Raw genomic sequence first — 19,520 nt, 5'->3', positions numbered from 1 at the left:
GTTTTAAAAGTTCAAGGCTGGAAGGGGCTGGAATCGATTATTTCCCTTCCTCCACATATAGATAGAACCTTCTGAGGTAGGTATTTCCCTTCCCTTAGGTCAGTTAGGCTCTAGTCAGTTTCTCCTGAGGGTAGATCTTATTAAGAACAGAATGCTCTCATGTATTTAAAAAATGGTTACTTTTCCCCTGCCCATGCCTGAATTATAAGGGGATTTTTCTCTGATATTCACTGTGCAGACCTGTTAAAACTCCCTGGAATTAAAACACAAAAAAGCGGGGGAAGGAGGACTATGACTAGGTCTCCCCGGAGTTTTTATCTCTCAGACCTGTCTAAGCTGAGCCTCTGGCAATTTGTCAATTACAGTGCGTTTCTCTATCCTGGCACTGATTATTATAGTGGTTTCAGCTCTGCTCTAATAAGCTGTGATTCTCTGTATTCCCTACTGGTCTCTCCAAATTTAGAGGCAGCAGATTGCTTGCTCCATAACCTCACTTTTCTGAGAGATCTAAGAAGAGTTGCTGATTTTTTGGTTTGTTCAGCTTTTTACTTGTGAGGGTGGTATGGTGACTTCCAAACTTCTTGTATGTTGGACTGGAAATCAGACTACATCGTAATTTCAGCCGCTGAATATTATCCTATTCTATAAATGTACCATAGTTTATTTAAGCAGTCTTGTTTTGATGGACCTTGGTTTGTTTCTCACCATCTATCATTCGAAATCATGCTACAATGATTATCATTGAGCATATGCCTCTAGGCATACATGCAAGTACATTAACAAGACAGCTTTTTAGAACTGAAATTGCTGGGCCAAGACTGACTTATAGGATATTGCCATTTCACCATCCAAAGAGGCCATCATGCCATTATTAAGAATTCTCCACTGAACCATACGGTTTAAACAGCAAAATTATAGTAATCAACATCTTGATTCATCGATATAAATATTTGTGATTCCTGTTCCTTTTATAATCAAGAAGCTGATATAAGAACAAAGACAAATTTTAAAACAGGCGAAAATCACCTATTACCATTGTCCTAATCTAACAACTACTCTCATTTTTCCTGTGCTCAAAAAAAAAAAAAGTTTCTAAATACATGGCTTTAAGTGATGGGCTACTGTGGAGAACTTGAGCTGGCCATATGCTGAGGTCACTTAGTGAAAACTCAAGGCAAATCAATGATCAGACTTGTGAGTTGGGGAGGCCTTTGATTTTTCACTTTCAAGACCCATTTAGGGAGTGTTAATGAACCAATACTAGAGTGATGACTAACGCAGCACAGGGAGCATACACCTCCCTCTTGGTTGGTCTGCTGAAGGCCAAAATGTAAAGCAAAGGAGTGGGAATGTCTTAGAGATGAGAAAGCCACCTAGGGAGGGTCAAAGGAAGTGCCCCTGACTACTCCTTTCAACCAGTAATTCTCTAAGTCCTCTGACATACTAAGAGACCAAAGACCATTCCCACTGAACAAAGAACCCCAAGAGAATAACAATATTTAAATAGTAACCCACACAATCAACAAAAGTAGCATGTAATAATGTTTTAACTTACAGTAAATGCTTCTAGAACCATAATAAATGAAAAACAGCAACAACAACAACAATTCAAGACAGCACTGTTAACAAAGGGTACTTCCTAAAAGCGGGAGAAATTATAAATCCCTACAACAGCAAATAGTTATAAAGTGCCAATTTTGCCAAGCCTTCCAGGGTTTCTAAAATATGGAACAAATATACTAATTACTGATATACTAATTAAAGAGAACATTACATTTTAGTTGCCTATAAAAAGCAGGAGTTATGAAAAGGTGGCCCTTAATTAAGCATAAAATCAAAATCTATGGGTTGGTGCATTTTTTCACCTGTAGGACCAAAACAGACAACTTGCATTTGAGGACATGTTGAGACCCAGTAGGAAGTTTTTGCTGCTATATTTCTAGTTGTTGTTTTTGGGGGAAGGAGGGTTAAGTTTTTGATATAATTTCAATGTTGCAGGAATCATAAGAAAAACTCCCCTTATATCTTTTAACTAGATTTATCAATTGTTTACATTTTGCCCATTTGTTTTATCATTCTCTTTCCCTCTACACATATGAGAATGTTTATACACACACACACACACACACACACACACACACACACACACACACACAATTTTTTCCTGAACCATTTGAGAATAACTTGGAGATACCTGGCCTGTCACCCCCAAACATTTCAGTGTGCATTTCCTAAGCATAGGGACATTCTCCTTCATGAACAGACACAGTTCAAAAATCAGTAAACTTAACATTGATAAAATGCTATTTTCTATCCCACAGTCCACATTCAATTTTGTCACTTGGCCTAATAATGCCCCCTATATAGCTATCTTTTTTCCCATGTTCAGGATCCAATCTAGAGTCATGTCTCGAGTCTCCTTTAATCTGGAACACCTCCTTAGTCTTTCTTTGTTATTCTTGACCTTGACATTTTTTAAGAATACAGGCTGGCTACTTTGCAGACTGTCTCTCAATGTGTATTTGACTGACATTTCCTCATGTTTATGTTCAGGCTATGCATTTTTGGCAGGAAGACCACAGAAGTATGTTCCTAGTTTTTCAGTAACAGGAATAATACTCTGATAAAGCAAGTTTATTGGGATGGGAGTTAACCCCCCAATCCTCCCACTATCAAGCATAATAATTAGAAATATTCCCTTAAAGGGGCGCCTGGGTGGCACAGTGGTTAAGCATCCGCCTTCGGCTCAGGGCATGATCCCAGCATTATGGGATCGAGCCCCACATCAGGCTCCTCCGCTATGAGCCTGCTTCTTCCTCTCCCACTCCCCCTGCTTGTGTTCCCTCTCTCACTGGCTGTCTCTATCTCTGTCAAATAAATAAATAAAATCTTTAAAAAAAATATTCCCTTAAAAACCTGACGTCTTGGGGCATCCAGGTGGTTCAGTCGGTTAACTGTCTGACTTTTGGTTTTGCCTCAGGTCAGTGTGGAGTTTGTTTGAGATTCTCTCTCCCTCTCTCCCTCTACCCCTCCCCCTGCTCATGCTCTCTCTCTCTCTCAAATAAATAAATCTAAAGAACCCCACAAAACTTGACCTCTTTAAAAAAAACCAAAAAATTAAAAAAAAACCAAGACTGACAACAATGTAATGTCATTTTAAACCTATTATATTAAATTTTAGAAATTAAAATTATTATACCCAATTCTGGACTGGGTCCTAGAACAGAAAAAGGACATTGATGGAAAAACTGGTGAAATATGAATAAAGTCTGGAGTTTAGTTAATAGTAATATAGATTTTTAGATTTGGCAAATGGGGCACTGTAATGTAGGTTGTTGACAGCTGTGTGAACTGGGTGAGGGATCCAAGGCAACTGTACTGTCTCTGCAAGTTTTCTGCAAATCTAAAATTATTCTAGAATTAAAAAATTACTTAAAAAATAACCCCTGGGAAGTGTGGTGTTGGGGATATCATTTAAGGGTACAAACTTGCAATGAGTAGGAAAAAAGTCCTAGAGACCTAATGTACAATATAGTGAATATAGACAACGATATTATATTATAATCACCAAACTTGCTAAGAGACTAGAACTCAATTATTCTAACCACTGAAAGGAAATGGTAATTATGTAATGAGATAGAGGTGCTAATTATCACTACAATGACAATCATATTACAACACACAAATGTATCATATTAACCTGTTATATACCTTAAATTTATACAATATGTCAAATATATTTCAATAAAAAAATAAATAAAACAACAAAAACAATAAAAAATCCCCGGTATTGATGAAGGTTAGGTGAAACACAAGCTCCTATATTGTTGGTAGCAAAATAAAGAGGCAAAATCCTCTGACAGCAAACAGGAAAGAATCCAGCATCAAAAGTCCTAAACATCCTTATTGCCTTTGATTCTGTAATTTTACCGGGAAACACCTTAAGGAAGTAAGCCTAACAGGGGGGAAAAAAAAAAGCTATGTGATAAGTTCATTTGCAGCATTATTTACAATCATGAAAAGTTAGAAGCAAACAGGGCAAGATTATGAAGTCACAAAAATGAGGCAAATGAAGACTATGGTATAACGATGGAAATGCTTAGATATGGCATGTGAAAAAAAAATCCAAAATTATATATTCAGTATGCTTATACCTATGTAAAGAAAAATCTAACATAGGAAAAAGAAATTAACCAAAATGTGCTTTTTTAGGATTATGCCAGGAAAATGAACATTGCTCTGCTCAACTGTTCCTTTTTCCAATTTAACAAGTTTAAGTTGACTTAAACTGTTAAAAATAATTTTATTGAGCTATAATTCATATACCATAAAAATCATCCTTTTAAAGTATACAATTCAGGGGGTTCCGTATAGTCATAGGTGCGTAGCCAACACCACAATCGATTTTAAGAACATTTTATCACCTCCAAAAGAAACCCTATACCCTTTAGCAATCACTCCCCATCCTCCCTGACCAGCCCCCAGCCCTAGGCAACCATTTATCTATGCACCATTTTACATTTCTACAAGCAATTATGTAAGCTTTTATAACAAAAAAAATTTACAAAAAACCTGTAAAAATTAACTGCTGCTCGCTATTAGGCAATGCTACATTTGAACCGGCTCGACGTTCCCAAAGTAAAATAGTGGCTCCAGTAAAATCCAAGCTGGGCTTCTGCAGTTGGCAGCTTTCCCATTTGCTAAGATCAGGCAGTGAGACAGGTGCCTCTTTTATTTTTAAAAATAGACTGTCATTTTGTTTGCTTAGCAACAGGAAATAGGGTGGTCTTTAATCTTAAAATTCTGACATTGTTATGTGTCTCACAAGCAGTTTTTAAGCCAGGAAAGCTGAAGAAAGAATGCTGTGTTTCACATTATTGTTGACACTGGTATAACATTAGGAATTGAAAAGTTTTTGAGAGATAGATGTTATTGCCAAAAGAAGGGGCGTGTATCAGTATTTAAGGATCTAACATAATGATCAATGTTTCTCCTCCTTCCTATTACTTTCTGTAGCTCAGTGCTTGAGGTAAATCTCTAATCTAGGATTTCAGTTCAGTTCTTCCTTTTCCCCTGACACAGTTATCCATCTGTAGTTTCTCTAAAAATTTTAGGAGTTGCAGAAAGTGATAGCAAAGCAAATGAATACGACTGAAAAATACTCATGCGTGAACAGAAGGTAACTTTTAAAACCAGGACTTCATCTTTACTGGGAGAAACGGGAGGGGACATACACAGGGAGAGATCAACAACTTTAGAATTATTGTAATGATGAAAAATAAAATAAGATAAAAACAGAGAGGGAGGCAAACCATAAGAGACTCTTAACTAAGGGAAACAAACTGAGGGCTGCTAGAGGGGAGGTGGGGTGGGGATGGGGTAACAGGGTGATGGGCATTAAGGAGGGCACTTGATGGAATGAACACGGGTGTCATGTGCAACTGATGAATCACTAAATTCTGCCCCTGAAACTAATAATGTACTATATGTTAACTAAACTGAATTTAAGTAAAAAATTTTTTAAATGAATTATTGTAATGATGACTTAGTCAATAATTACTAACTACAGTTGTCAAAGCAGGTAGATCTTAACCATTAGTGTATTTTGAAAAATACACTTATATTTCACACTTTGCAAAATACTGAGAAAATCTTAATTTTTTTCTTACTATATTATTATTTTTTGCACAGACAAGGCAATTGAAAAGTATCAGGATGAATACAGAATGGAAATGGAGCTATCAGACCAAATTTCCAGTTTTCGCACAGTACAATGATAACTTTTAGTTTCTATGTAAGCAAGTCCTTAAGTCACATTGAGATTTTTTTAAGGATTTTATTCATTCATTTGTCAGAGAAAAAGAGAGAGAGTGCACACAAGCAGGGGGAGCAGCAGGCAAAGAGAAAAGCAGGTTCCCTGCTGAGCAAGGAACCCAGTTCAGGACTCAATCCCAGGACCTGGGGATCATGACCAGAGCAAAAGGAAGACATTTAACCGACTGAGCCACCCAGGTGTCCCAGTCACACTGAAATTTTTAAAAAATCCCTTAACAAAAACTTACATATAGGGGCACCTGGGTGGCTCAGTCAGTTAAGCATCTGCCTTCAGCTCAGGTCATGATCCCAGGGTCCTGGGATTGGGTCCCTCGTCGGGCTCCCTGCTCAGGAGGGGAATCTGCTTCTCCCTTAACTTCTGCCCCTGCTCATGTGCTCTCTCTCTCTCACTCACTCTCCCAAATAAATAAATAAAATCTTTTTTAAAAATTTACATATAACAATCCTGAAGGAATTATTTTACTTCACCAGGTGTTATAAACTAAATTGTGCCCCGCCCCCCCGCATTCTTATGCTTAAACTCTAATTCCCAGTGTGACTATTCAAAGTTATATAAGACCTTTAAGGTAAGAGTGATTGAGGTTAAATGAGTTCATAAGGGCAGGGCCCTAATCCGATAGGACTGGTGTCCTCCTAAGAGGAGAGACTAGAGATCTCTCTCCCTGCAAATGCACAAAGAAGAGGCCATGTGAGGACACAAAGAAGGGGCAGTCATCTGCAATCCAGAGAGAGAGAGGCCCTATCAGAAAGCACCTCTGCTGGCACCCTAACCCTGGACTTTCAGCTTCTGGAATTGTGAGAAAATAAATTTCCATTACTTAAGCCCCCAGTCTGTGGTATTTTGTTGTGGTCACCTGAGCTAAGACATCATGTCAACACTTAACACTTCTTTCATTTTACCACTGTGATAAATTATGGACACAATCAAATTTTTACAACTGAGGCCACAAAGAGGTATCTCTGGCCATTAAATCCAATAGTCATTGGAACTGTCTTAATTTTAAAATGGATCCATTAAATTGAGGCTTGAAAGGTATGTTCTGGAAGTAATTGTGTTGGGTAAATCACTACAACATCAATCGATTACGAGTTATTATGACTCAGTGGCTTTATGTCTCATTTCTTTAATTCATAGGTAGCCTCTCCATCCCCAGAGCTGGTGTCTCCACCATCCTAGATGAGGGGCAAGAAGTCAGCACAAAAGAATGACTACCCTGGTGGAGAATAAAGATAGAGATGATAGGGACAGTGGTGAGAGTGGTGGCAGGATCAGTGAACATTAGAGCACTTACCAGATGTCAAGCAGATTTATATTCATTACCTTTTTTTTTTACATTATGTTAGTCACCACACAGTACATCATTAGTTTTTGATGTAGTGTTCCATGATTCATTGTTTGCGTATAACACCCAGTACTCATTACAACACGTGTCCTCCTTAATATGCATCACGGGCTACCCCATCCTCCCACCCCATCCCCTCTGAAACCCTCAGATTGTTTCCTGGAGTCCACAGTCTCTCAGGGTTCGTCTCCCCCTCTGACTTCCCCCTCTTCAGTTTTCCCTTCCTTCCCCTAATGTCTTCTGTGCTACTGCTTATGTTCCACACGTTCATTACCTTTTCTTATCCTCAAAACAATCATTACTATTTCCCTGCTCTTATGGAACTTAGTTAGCAAGGCTGAACAATTTGCTCTTGGTCACAGGATTCAGACCCATACACGAGGACTCCAATGCCAATCTCTTGTGATACAATACTCAAAACGAAATCAGTGAGACTCAAACTGTGTTACTGAACCACAGCTTTTTTTGAAAAACAAACAATTACAAAAATCTCTAATAATAAACTGGTAGTCTACGAGTGATTTCCTACTAAATTCAACCAGTACAAAATCAGGCCTACTAAAATAGACTCTAAATGGAACCTCTACCTAAAAAATACAATTGAGTCTATGTACAGTAAATGGGAAGAGTAGGAGAAAAGCAAATAGAAACTTCAACTGAAATTTAGCATTCCTAAATTGTACCAAGCGGTGATTTTCAAAAAATAAACACATACACCTCAGCGCCATCCTTTCCCCCATTACCCCCAGGCCTACGCAACTGCTGTGAATAAAACAGTACAAAGTCACGGTTTTCAAGAAGAGAAGCCTAACAATTATCTGAGACTATCAAGACAACAGCCCTTTCTTAATATGCCCTGTGTATGCTCCATGGTTCCCACACAAGGTGACTCAGGACATAACTGTGTCTCTTAGAGTTTTCTGTTCAAAAAGAAATGTGCAGAACTACATCAGAAAGGCAGAACGCCAGCTCCAGTTTCTAATTTTGAGAGATGTGAGGACAGAGGCAACTCACACACTACAACTAAAAGAGCGATTCCATCCGCAGGCAGGGTCTTTCTTCCTAAAATGCTCATCCCTTCCTCAAAACTTTTTTTTTATTATTGTATTAACATTATTAAACTAACTAAGCTTCTATTTCTTTTTTTTTTAATTAATTAATTTATTTGAGAGAGAGAGCAAGTGCGAGCAGGGGAAGGGGTAAAGGAAGAGGAAGAGAAAGAATCTCAAGCAGACTCCTTGACGAGCACGGAGGCCGACTTGGGGCTGAATCCCACTACCCATGAGATCATGACCTGAGCTGAAATCACTAGTCAGACTCTTAACCTGCTGAGTCACCCCAGGGCCCCTGGAGCTTTTATTTCTTGAGGATAGATTACCGAAAGTTGGATTGCTGGCACAAAGCATATGTGTACAGCCAACCCCCTGCACAGTCAAAAATCTGTATATAACTTTTGACTTCCTTAAAACTTTACTAATAGCCTCCTGCTGACCAGATGTCTTATCTATAACATAAACAGTCGATTAATACATATTTTTGTATGGTACATGTGTTATATACTGTATTCTTAAAATAACACAAGCCAGAGAAAAGAAAATCATAAGTACATTTATGATACCATACATATATTTATTTTAAAAAATCTGTGTATAAGTGGACCTGTACAGCTCAAACCCATGTTGTTCAAGGATCAACTGTATATTTGTGATAATTATTGCCAGGTTCCTTTCCAAAAAAATTCTAGCATGAATTCATTTTTTTAAGACTACATGAAGACTATTTTTTTTCTAATAATACAGTATTTCATAGAATATAAGTATATGAAGTTTGTAAAATCTTCTAAAGAAAAAGAAATCAATATTTGTTCTCCTACGGAGATTTCTGTAATCCCTTGTACTATCGAAGGGAGAAAAGAAACAGTGTTTTCCACAAAATTTGTCTTCCTTTTGCTAAGTTGACTTATGTTTCCTTTTCCCCTTCTCCTTCACTTTTTCTCTTTTCTCTATCACTCCACTACAAAATGTGTACATATATATGTGTGTGTGTGTGTGCAATTTTCTCAATAAGAGCCTTTGACACATAACACACTTGTCACATAATTCCACCACAGAGAGAGCAAAGGAAGATAGTCGTGTAGCCAAATGTCTCCACAAAAGGAAAGTTTAAAAATATGGTTATTTTCATTCTTGATTGTGAGAAAGAGGCTAAGTCCCTTTCAGAGAGGCTCCTTTCTACGATTCTCCTAAGTAAAACCTTTCTTCCAGTAACTGAGAAACAAGTTGATGTATTTATTAGTTAAGGCTCTGCCACTGACCAGTTATGCAATCTGGAGACAAGTTACTTAATTTCTTTGGGCCTCCATCTCCTAATCTGTAAAATGGGTATAAAAATAAATCTTATTTTGTAAAGTTGTTGTAATGAGTCTGTGTATATGTGTATATTTACATATATTTATAGATGTATAATATAAATCCTTAGAATGGCACCTGAAACAGAGTAAGATCAATGTAAGTGTTAGATGTTAATCTGAACCATATTACCCACTTGGAAGGTACCCTCGAAAGAAAGCAGGATGTGGGGGCGCCTGGGTGGCTCAGCTGGTTAAGTGTCTGCCTTTGGCTAAGGTCATGATCCTGGGATCAAGTCCCGCTTCAGGCTCCCTGCTCAGCGGGGTGTCTGCTTCTCCCTCTCCCTCTGTCCTTGCTCATGTGCTCTCTCTCTCACTCACTCTATCCCTCAAATAAATAAATAAAATCTTTAAAAAAAAAAAAAAAGAAAGCAGGATGTGGAGAGCTCAAACTTCACCTGCCTTTGAAATCCAGTAGAATGGGCACACATCTCACTCAAGAAGAATGTCTCTCTCCTCTTCCTTACTGCGGACTGGCAGCCTGCTACCTCTCACCAGATGGAGCAGAGGACGGGGTCTAGACCCTACCGTGCAGGAGCTCATGGTCTAGTAAGCCTGGAGAGAAGAGCATTTTCTACCCTCTCCTGAAAAAAGACCTGCAGATCTAGTTTTAGGGCCAGGATTTGAAAAACTATTTGTGTAATTCGGTTTAATTTTTAATTGTTTTATGACTAAAAACACATACAAATAAAAAAGCTATTCAGATCAAAGAGGTCCAGCTGAACACCTTTGGACTTGTCATTGCCCTAGGTCAAATAAAGTCATTAACTTTGAGGATGGCAGAGCTGAGGGTGGGTCACCACCCCAAGCAAGGTACAACATCCTGGTATTAGAAACCTGGGTACCACTCAGCCCCACTTTAGAGAGTCTTGCACTCTTTCTAATTGAGCAATGGTTCAAGGAGACTGCTGGTGAATGAAGCACTGTGGGCCACTAAGGATAAGAAATTGGGGCTTATATAGANAATGGTATGAGAGTTTTCTAAGTGAAGAAGTTGAAGGAAAGAGCTTTAAACAAAAAAAAAAAAAAAAAAAAGAGTTTACTAAGTAAACTAATACAGGCAGCAAGCTTGGGGAATGAGTAGACCAATTATTAATTCTCTTTAGAGAACACATGACCCTGAAGAGTAGCCACTGGATGCGTGAAGACTCTGGATGTCTTAGTAGGAAACTGAGGTAGAATTTTACCTTGAGAAGATGGACAACCACTACTTCATGACTTTTCTTAGGAGAGTATCCCAGTTACTGCTAAGATTGAAAGGTACACAGCCACTTAAAAGACATATCTTTTTGTAATGCAGAATTATCACTAATTTGGTAAATCCTCTCCCCCCTCATTAGTGTTTTCCACCTCAGTGGCAACTCCCAATTTCAGCTCTTAACTCTTCCTGTCTGAACCAACCCTGATTTCTTCAGTTCTACAACCTCCTTCCCCCAATTCCTCCTGCAGGCACCACCAGCCTCATCTTCCCGCAGCTGCACACTGGTGGCGTCACCACTCTGCCCACAAGTCCTGCTGTCACCTGCCCCAACACACGCAGAAACACACACATATGCTCACGTACACGCACACATGATTCCAGGGGGAAATCTCAATCCTTAACCTGGTACTTACAATAATTAACTGCTAGTCCCTGAAGACAGACAACTCTGGCAATGGAGATGAATTCATTTGACTATCTAAAGAAGAGATGTGTGGACTTCCACTGGAAAAAAAACGTAACTCATATGATAAGGAATTGTTCTCTAAATAGTACAGAAGAAGGATTAACTAATTCATGATTTTACTGAAATGTATTTAGTTCCATAATGTAACTTTCCAAGCTCGTTGTCTACCACTTCCCTACAAGAACATCGGATGTTAGCCAGGCTGAACAACTAACCACTGGGCTTTCCTGCTTCTGTTCCTTTACTCATAACATCTCCGAACCTTAGAATGTCTACCATATTCCCACTGACTGACATCCTTTCCATCCGCACACTAGTTCAAATACCACCTCCTCCACCAAGCCTTCGGCTACTCATGCTAGTGGAAGCATGCCTTTTTTCTTCACACAGCACATGGCTAACCCATGTCACTGGCATTTATCACATACTATCCTGTGCCTTAGAAAGGACATCTCCTTGAAGGCAAACACTGTGGAATTCACAGGGGGACCTACTGTGGCTTCTCATACAAATCTCTTGCTCAAAACCCATTTATTGACTTCAACCAGTGACACTATACTGTGTGCTTCAGGCCAGTCCCTGAAGACAGACGACTCTGGGAACAGAGACGAATTCATTTGACTATCTAAGGCAGAGATGTGTGGATTTCCACCGGAAAAAAAATGTAACTCATATGATAAGGAATTGTTCTGGAATTAGTATATAAGAAGGATTAACTAACTCATCATTTTACTGAAATGTATTTACCTTTTAATTGATGGAACATCAATAGGAAGTTGAAAAGGCAAGATATGAATTTCTCAAAATGTTACCTAATTGATTCTTACATACAGTCAATAATCAAAGCTTTTAAGGAGATGACACTTTTCAGTATAAAGGGAAATACTTCTCTTCTAATTATTATATGTAACATCTTTAAGGGGTTGTCAGCTGCATGTCTCTTGTCCTAATTTTAAATATAACTTAAAAGGAGACTACATAACTGTACATAAGGTAAGGAATCAGTAGTGCAAATAGAAAAAAAAAAGATCTCCCGTTTTACTTAAGTACCACTGACACTGCCGTACTAAGAATGCATTTATCAGGAATGGCATGGAAAGAACAAACAAGTTTATAGATTAAAAACACGTCAATTATTTCATGACCTAATGTCAAACAGAAAAACTGCCTGCATGGTTTAGAAGTCTATCACATCATAACACATTTGGTGTACATCTAATGGCACAGAAATCATTTATCATTAAAGGCCTTTTTATCTAGGTCAAGGTTGCTGGGACTTGGTGTTTTGTATCTTACGGTTTAAAGAATGCTCCAAATTCTAGGTTTTTTAACTTTTTAATCTTTGGGAAGGAAAACTAAAACTTCCTATAAACTCAGATTAATGCCTGCTAATGCATGGAAAAAAGGAAAACTAAAACCTTCCTCCTACTATAAAAACAAAATAGTGTGGCCTCTGTTTCTTTTCTGATAAGAGTCTTAAATACCAAACAGTTAACTGCATAATAACATTTACTGGCAGCCAGGCAGCCTGCTTAGCAGATATATAAAGCAGGTAAAAGGAGAAAAAGTTAATTTCTTGGCTGAATGATTCCATCGGTAGCTATAGGGCAAACCTGAAAGTCTTTTAGTAAAGTAGCAGTTGGTTCTTCTATCAATCTGTAGCACACATACTCTTCCAAGGAAAGCATTAAATATGAAAATCATATCCCGTTATCATCTGTTTCCAGCTTTCAGTCTAGTAAGCTTTTCTTAATGAATGCTGCAGCCTAAGGAACAAGCACGCTGTTGGCTTCTCTGAATAATGGAGTGATGCTACCATTTTTGCTTATTACAATATCGACTGGCTGAGGGGGTTTCACACATAGTCACAAGTGACTACTCTTGCCAGCATGCTCCAAGTTATTACAAGATGTTTTTAGACATTTCATCTAAAAGAGCTTTACTGCTTTTAGTGAAGAAAACATCTATGGTCTTGAACAGAATCATTTATATGGAGATAGGCTGCAGGATTAGAAGCCTGCATTACGCCAGATACATAGCAGAATTTATTTAAGTATTCCTTGCCAGTCTTTTTGTCTGTTGCTTAGATATGCAATCTTTCTTTTCCACTTCCTCTGTGAAAAGGTTAAAATGTACAAAATTATATATACAAAGAAGAGAAGCAAAAGGCCACATTTTGTTCACCTTTTACTTAAAATATTTCTGGAACTAAGAAAAAAAAAAAGCGGCTACAAAGCATTAGTTAGACAAACATAATTTCACCTGCTAACGACACTAAGGTTTTCTTGGGAATCTGTCTCTTTTAAACCTGCCATGACAGCCTTTCAGCACATGTAACTGAATTAGACATTAAAGCATTACTCTATAAGGAAAAGTCTTTAAATAATACTTGTTAATCAAAAAGATCTTTGTAATAAGATGATTTTATTTAAAACATTATTGCAAAAGAGGAATACTCCAGAAATCCTCTGTCAACAGAAGGTTTATAATTTTAATCCATTACCTTTCCTCTGTCTTCGTCTTTCAGTTTGCCTCTTGCTCCCAGGCTCTCTTTCGACAGCAGCTCCATCATCTTCATTTGAGCCTCATATTTTTTCTAAACATAAACAAAGTTTTGATTTTGTGGTGGCTCTTATGACAACCAGCACCTGCCTGTATTTTTCAGTCTTTAGAGAATAAAAAGAACACTGAAGTAGAAAGTAAAAGTTGATGTTGCCAAGAAATTCAACTTATCTTAGAAAATAGATGATTTCACAAATAAAATGTCAAAAGCTGAGTTCTATAAAATGCTATATGTTTTTAAATAAGATTTGATGGGTTCTCATTGTCTGTCATCAACATAGGGAATAAAACCTTGGCATATTAAGCTCTCAGGAAAATCTAGTTACTTTATTATGAAACCAACACATTGGACAGTGTTTACTCTGAAAACTTTTGTCCTAAAGGAAAAGAAATCAATCCTACTGACTTCTTATCTGTATGATATCTACATTAGTATCATGGTCCTACTAGTCACAGCAACACAGTATATTATTTGTTAGATCATCTACTTGAAATGAATTCCATTTTCTATGAATAAAAATATAGTAGACATCAGTGATCAGCACCATAGAAATGAAGTTTGCTCCGGCAGTAATAACTACATAAAGATGTCTGCTTCATTATCACACTATAATTGATGAAAGTGATTCCATCATAAAATGACTTTTTCTTAAAAGCAAGGCATAAAAGGTGCTTTGATTCAGTGTTAGTAATTAAAGCCTTAAGAAATTCACTGATGGTGGTGCATTACAGATAAATATCAGAACATTTTCTAAATTAGGCTGTGATGCACTGCAGTTAGAAATAAACCTATGAGAGAAAAAAAAAGAAATATGCCTATGTGATAATCAAATTAGAAAACTGTTTCCTTAATTCTCAGTCTGAATATGAAATTGGCCTCAGTTTGTTTTGACATACCAAAAAAACTGATGAAAATTGATTTGCTTCCCTCAAAATATCTCAAAGGGTATTATATGCTTTCCCATTTTTAATAACAGTTAAGCAGGGAATTTTTTTCTCTCTCAGAATATTAACATGATAGATGACAGTAATGATCTAAAGAGATTCCTAATTAAATAAAAGTTTTGTAAGGCCAGTAAACATGATAAACCAAGAAAAGATAAAGAAATACGGCAATTAAGATAATACAATTTACATCTCTCTGTTCAATATCTACCCTTTAGACTCAGAGATATTTACTTTTTAACCCCAAGAGCTTTCAAAAGGCATACATTACAGAGTCTAAGGGAAAGTATCCCTAAAAAGGGATGGGGGGGTGGGGGTAGATTATAAAATAAACAAAATAAACATCAAGCTTTATTAAATAATTAGAGGTAAAACAAAAATTCTTCATTCCTGTGGCTGCAAATATTTTCTTAGGCTCTTTGAGATCAGTTACAAACATGAAACAGGCATTGTACCTGATTTCCTCATTATGGGATCATTTCAGAGCCACACCTTCCAACCGCAGAATACTTTCTCATGGAAATGTGTGTTTTGTTTAATTCAATTTGCTGCAGCGAAAACTGATAACTGCGTTAGGGCTTAATAAAGAACAGTAAGGAAAGTCTCTTCACTAGTCCAATTTAGACTGTTCTCAGTGCATCCAAAAAATTTATGGAATTTACTAATTTCTAAATTAGTGATGTAAATAAAAACGAACAATGTATTTGAAATCAAAAGTTGCTGTGCATGACAGACTATGGACTCTGAGAAACAAACTGAAGGCTTCAGAGGGGAGGGGGGTGGGGGAATGGGATAGGCTGGTGATAGGTAGTAAGGAGGGCACATATTGCATGGTGCACTGGGTGTTATACGCAACTAATGAATCATCGAACTTTACATCAAAAAAATAAAAATAAAGAATTTAAAAAAATAAATAAATAAGGTTGGACTCTTTCAAGCCAAAAAAAAAAAAAAGTTGCTGTGATAAATGGATAATTGATACAAACTATAACTCTACATCCTCTGGGACCACAGACTTGCACCTACAAATGCTCTTTTTCTTGCCTTTTATTTATACATAGCATAGGACATTTGGTTACTACTCATCAAATCCACCTTCTGAACACTGGAGAGCAAGGGTTTTCAACCCCCACCTCCTATTCTATTTGCATACAAACAAAGGGTTGTATTATGTTTAAAAGTTTTTGAAGTTTGGAAAACTGTATAGATGAATCTTTCCAAAGCTTCCACAGCTAACGTCTGATGAGACAGCAGAGCACGCGTCTTAGTTTTCCAGCCATCAGTCTTTTGTGTTTCATTCCCCATTTCCTCTCTGATCAGGTCCCATTATATTTCCATGATACATAGGGCTTGTATTGCATCCTTTCTGTCTTGTGCTTACTCAGGTCCCTGTTCCCTCCCATGTGTGGCCTAGATTCCTCACTGTCAGATTTGCTGCTTTGGGGGCCGAAGTTCGCATGTCCTGGTAGCATCTGCCAGTCCACAGCCTCTCTAAGGACAGTCCCCTCTTCCCCCAACTCCCCTAAAGAAATTTCTTTTAATAAACCCAAGAGCACAGAATCAATCCATCAGGTAACTTGTACTGTCTGTTATCATCTTGCTTCACAGCGCTGGGCTGGATGCTGCCCACCTACATTTAGGAGGAATTTTCTATTCACTTCCTTACTGTGCACAAACGATTTCATCTCAGCTCAACTGATGTAATCTGTTGGTGGTGGTCTAGGGTGGTGGGAAGAGGAGATGGAGGTCTTGGCGGGTCTTTCAGGTCTCTAGGATATCTCTCCATGTTCATGACATGGCTCATTTTATATTCTTTCCTTCTTTTCTTCTGTATCCCCACTTACATTCCTTCTGTTTCCCCTCATCATATTAGCACTTGCCTGAAAGTACCACCACTACTTTTTATTTAAACAGGCTTCCTTTTTTCAATGGTCTTTGGGATTATATAAATATTTGCGGTTACAGAACTGAACAGATATTTAAAATCTACTGGCCCAGACTCTTCACATTGGAGTTGAAAAAATGGGTACAGAGAGTTACACAAACTGTCTGATTTGACCCTCAGGACTGCGATTCACAAACTTGTTTTCTCTTCTATTTTTTCCAGTGTATGGGTTTCCTCTTAAATGCTGAGTTTTTACAAAAAGGTATGGAGGAACACTTACTTATATGCAATTAACACATATTGACAAGTAAGGCACTCTGGCTGATAAAAAATAAAAATAGGATAAGCTACAGACTGTCTTCCAGGAGCCTGAAGGTCATGCCTTGTCCACAGTGGCTGTCACAATGCTCAGTAGGAATTGAATGAGAGGTCAAAGATTTGTTCTCTTCAAATTTTATCCCCAGTGGGCATACATCATCTAAGAATTGAATTTTTAACAAGAATCACATCTTTAAATAGTGACATTATATTTTTGGAGTGCCTCTGCTATTAAACAGAAATGCTCCTGGGAAGGTATAACACAGGATAGAACCAATACCACATTAGCTCTCCCATAGCTGTTCATGGTTCATAAGAGAGAACGATGAAAAATATTGAAGAATCAATTTTCAGTCAGAGGGGGAAGGGGGAGTCTCAATGCTTACTGAGTGCTTCGAGTCTAGGGAGATGTTCCTCAAAGCTAACTGAGTGCTTATTATGTGCCACATTCAGGGTCAGATACTGACAGCACTGAAATAAGATGAGGAGCCCACAGTGAGGTGGGAAAACGTAAACAATGACAATCCCACAAAGGAAGTACTTACAGAGATAATTATGGCACAGACCTAAGGCAGAACAGAGGGAAAGAGGCCTTCTACTTAAAGAAGATAGGAGATAATGTGGTGCTTTCAAGGAAATACAGGTTCTGCATGTTTAAAATTCAGTGGGTGCGTGTGAGTACATGCGTAAGAGAGAGAGAATGCGCACATGTGTGGGAGATAAAGATGGAGAGGGACAGTGGGAAGATATGGGGATGAGGGAATATTGCATGAGATGGGGGTACAGAGGAGACGGGTAGGGAGAGGGAGCGAGCAGATAGGAGGAAGAGAAAAGGAGGTGGAGGGGGGCACGTGGGGAAGAGAAATTGTGCACATGTCTGTGTATTTGTGTGAGAGGGACAGCGAGAAGGAACGTGTGTGTGTGTGTGTGTGTGTGTGTGTTAGGGGTCATAAGGTTGAGCTGTGGAGTGGTATGCAGGCAGAGAGTAGCATCTGGGCTTTATCCTAAAAGGTTGAGCCAGCACTCAAGGCTTTCAGGTGGATGAGAGACATAACCAGGTGATGATTCTCCTCAACTGAGGACCCCCCTTGAGTGCCCTGACATGCCAGCTTCCTGCCTGGCATTTGAATAGGGGAGGCTGAAACAGAGCTGGCAATGCTCCACACATGTCCCTGGGACCCTTCTGGGTGCTCCTAAGTTCCAGCATCTCTGTCTCTGTGCCTAAGGAGCTCACAATTATTTCCCCTCACCTGCTTCTCTTCCCCATCAGTCCTCAATCAGTGATGCTCAGGAGCCATGTATGCATATTCCAAATGCTCTGAACCCACTCACCAGGGTTTCCCTGTGGGGTTAAGTTCGAGATGCCGACTATGGTAGTTGGCTTAGTGGTACACCCTGTTCCAGCCACCTGTCCTTCCCTGTCTCATCTGCCTGCCTGCCTACACACTCTCCCTGCACTTCCCAAATAAACCACTTATATTTGAATCCTTGTCTCAGGGTCCACTTCAGGAGAACCCAATTTGAGATAAAGGCAAAGGATACCCAAGGAAAACTGCTCTAAGGACCAACTGGGGCTCTTCTACAAAAGCACTAATGCAGGGAGCGGGGGCTGGAGGGGGGGCAGAAAGAGGGAGAGAAGGATACAATCCTCACAACACTACTAATATTTACATACTAGAACAGAGTTTAGTCAGACTCTTTATCTGACAAGCATAGCCACAACACTGTATTTTCAAATCTACACAACAGATCAATAGTCTTTAAAAGCCCTGAATATGATCACAGGCCCCCAAATAAAATAGGATAATTCATAAAATCTGTTGAAAGGGTATTTTGTTAGCCTTTATCCCATTTAAAAAGATCTTAAAATTATATAATAAAGTGGGTATAGTCCTACAAAGTGGAGAGAAATGCATTTAATATAATCTGGGCCAAATGACCACTTCTTGCACGTTGCTTCACTCTGTTTCACTTTCTGGAACTCTACCAATTATTAATTCATTTGCATTAACTATATTCTATTCAAGGGGAAATATCCCTGGCATTTTGGGGTGTGTGGGCAATACGTCCCATCAGAACACCTCTCTCCTAAGACTTACACGCGGTCAGCCAGCAGAGGAGGTAAAGATCTGATACCTGAGTGGGAAGGGATTAAGAAGAGACAAGTTGTTCTAGCCTTCCTAAGACCACCACTGGCCACCAGGACAAAAAGAAGAGGCAGAAAGGAAGGCGAAGACAGCAGGGACAAACATTGCCTTCTCTGAAACTCTGCTTACACACAGTTTGCTGAGGTAAGTGGTGTCACTGGCTGGAGTTTCAAATATCACTGCCTGGTTTCACAAGCACATTTCAAGAATTCAACTTTGGATTCAGGGTGACTCCCAATGTACAGTTCTCCACGGAACTCACATCTTTCCCAGTTGTAGCTACATGGTCTGCTCTTCTATGCCATCACAGATTGTTTTCACAAGGCATTCCTTACCCAAGACTCAACTGCTTTCAATATAAAAATATTTACAAAGGATCATTCCCCCTTTCAAATCCCTCCCTCTCACATT

At 38.6% G+C, this 19,520-nt stretch overlaps 1 protein-coding gene across 4 annotated transcripts in view; it reads right to left on the bottom strand.

The window, feature by feature from the left end:
* Positions 1 to 19,520, bottom strand: part of KIZ (kizuna centrosomal protein) — a 129,862-nt gene that overhangs the window by 94,812 nt on the left and 15,530 nt on the right. For all 4 annotated transcript variants that reach the window (XM_011229734.3, XM_034639835.1, XM_034639836.1 and 1 more), the window contains exon 4: positions 13,756 to 13,848. In XM_011229734.3, the coding sequence (XP_011228036.2) occupies positions 13,756 to 13,848 (93 nt within the window). The remainder of the gene's footprint in view (positions 1 to 13,755; positions 13,849 to 19,520) is intronic.

Source organism: Ailuropoda melanoleuca, chromosome 13 (genome assembly GCF_002007445.2).
Source record: "Ailuropoda melanoleuca isolate Jingjing chromosome 13, ASM200744v2, whole genome shotgun sequence".
NCBI lineage: Eukaryota > Metazoa > Chordata > Mammalia > Carnivora > Ursidae > Ailuropoda > Ailuropoda melanoleuca.
The sequence above is the reverse complement of the archived record's forward strand: the minus strand, read 5'-3'. Positions and strand labels throughout refer to the sequence as shown.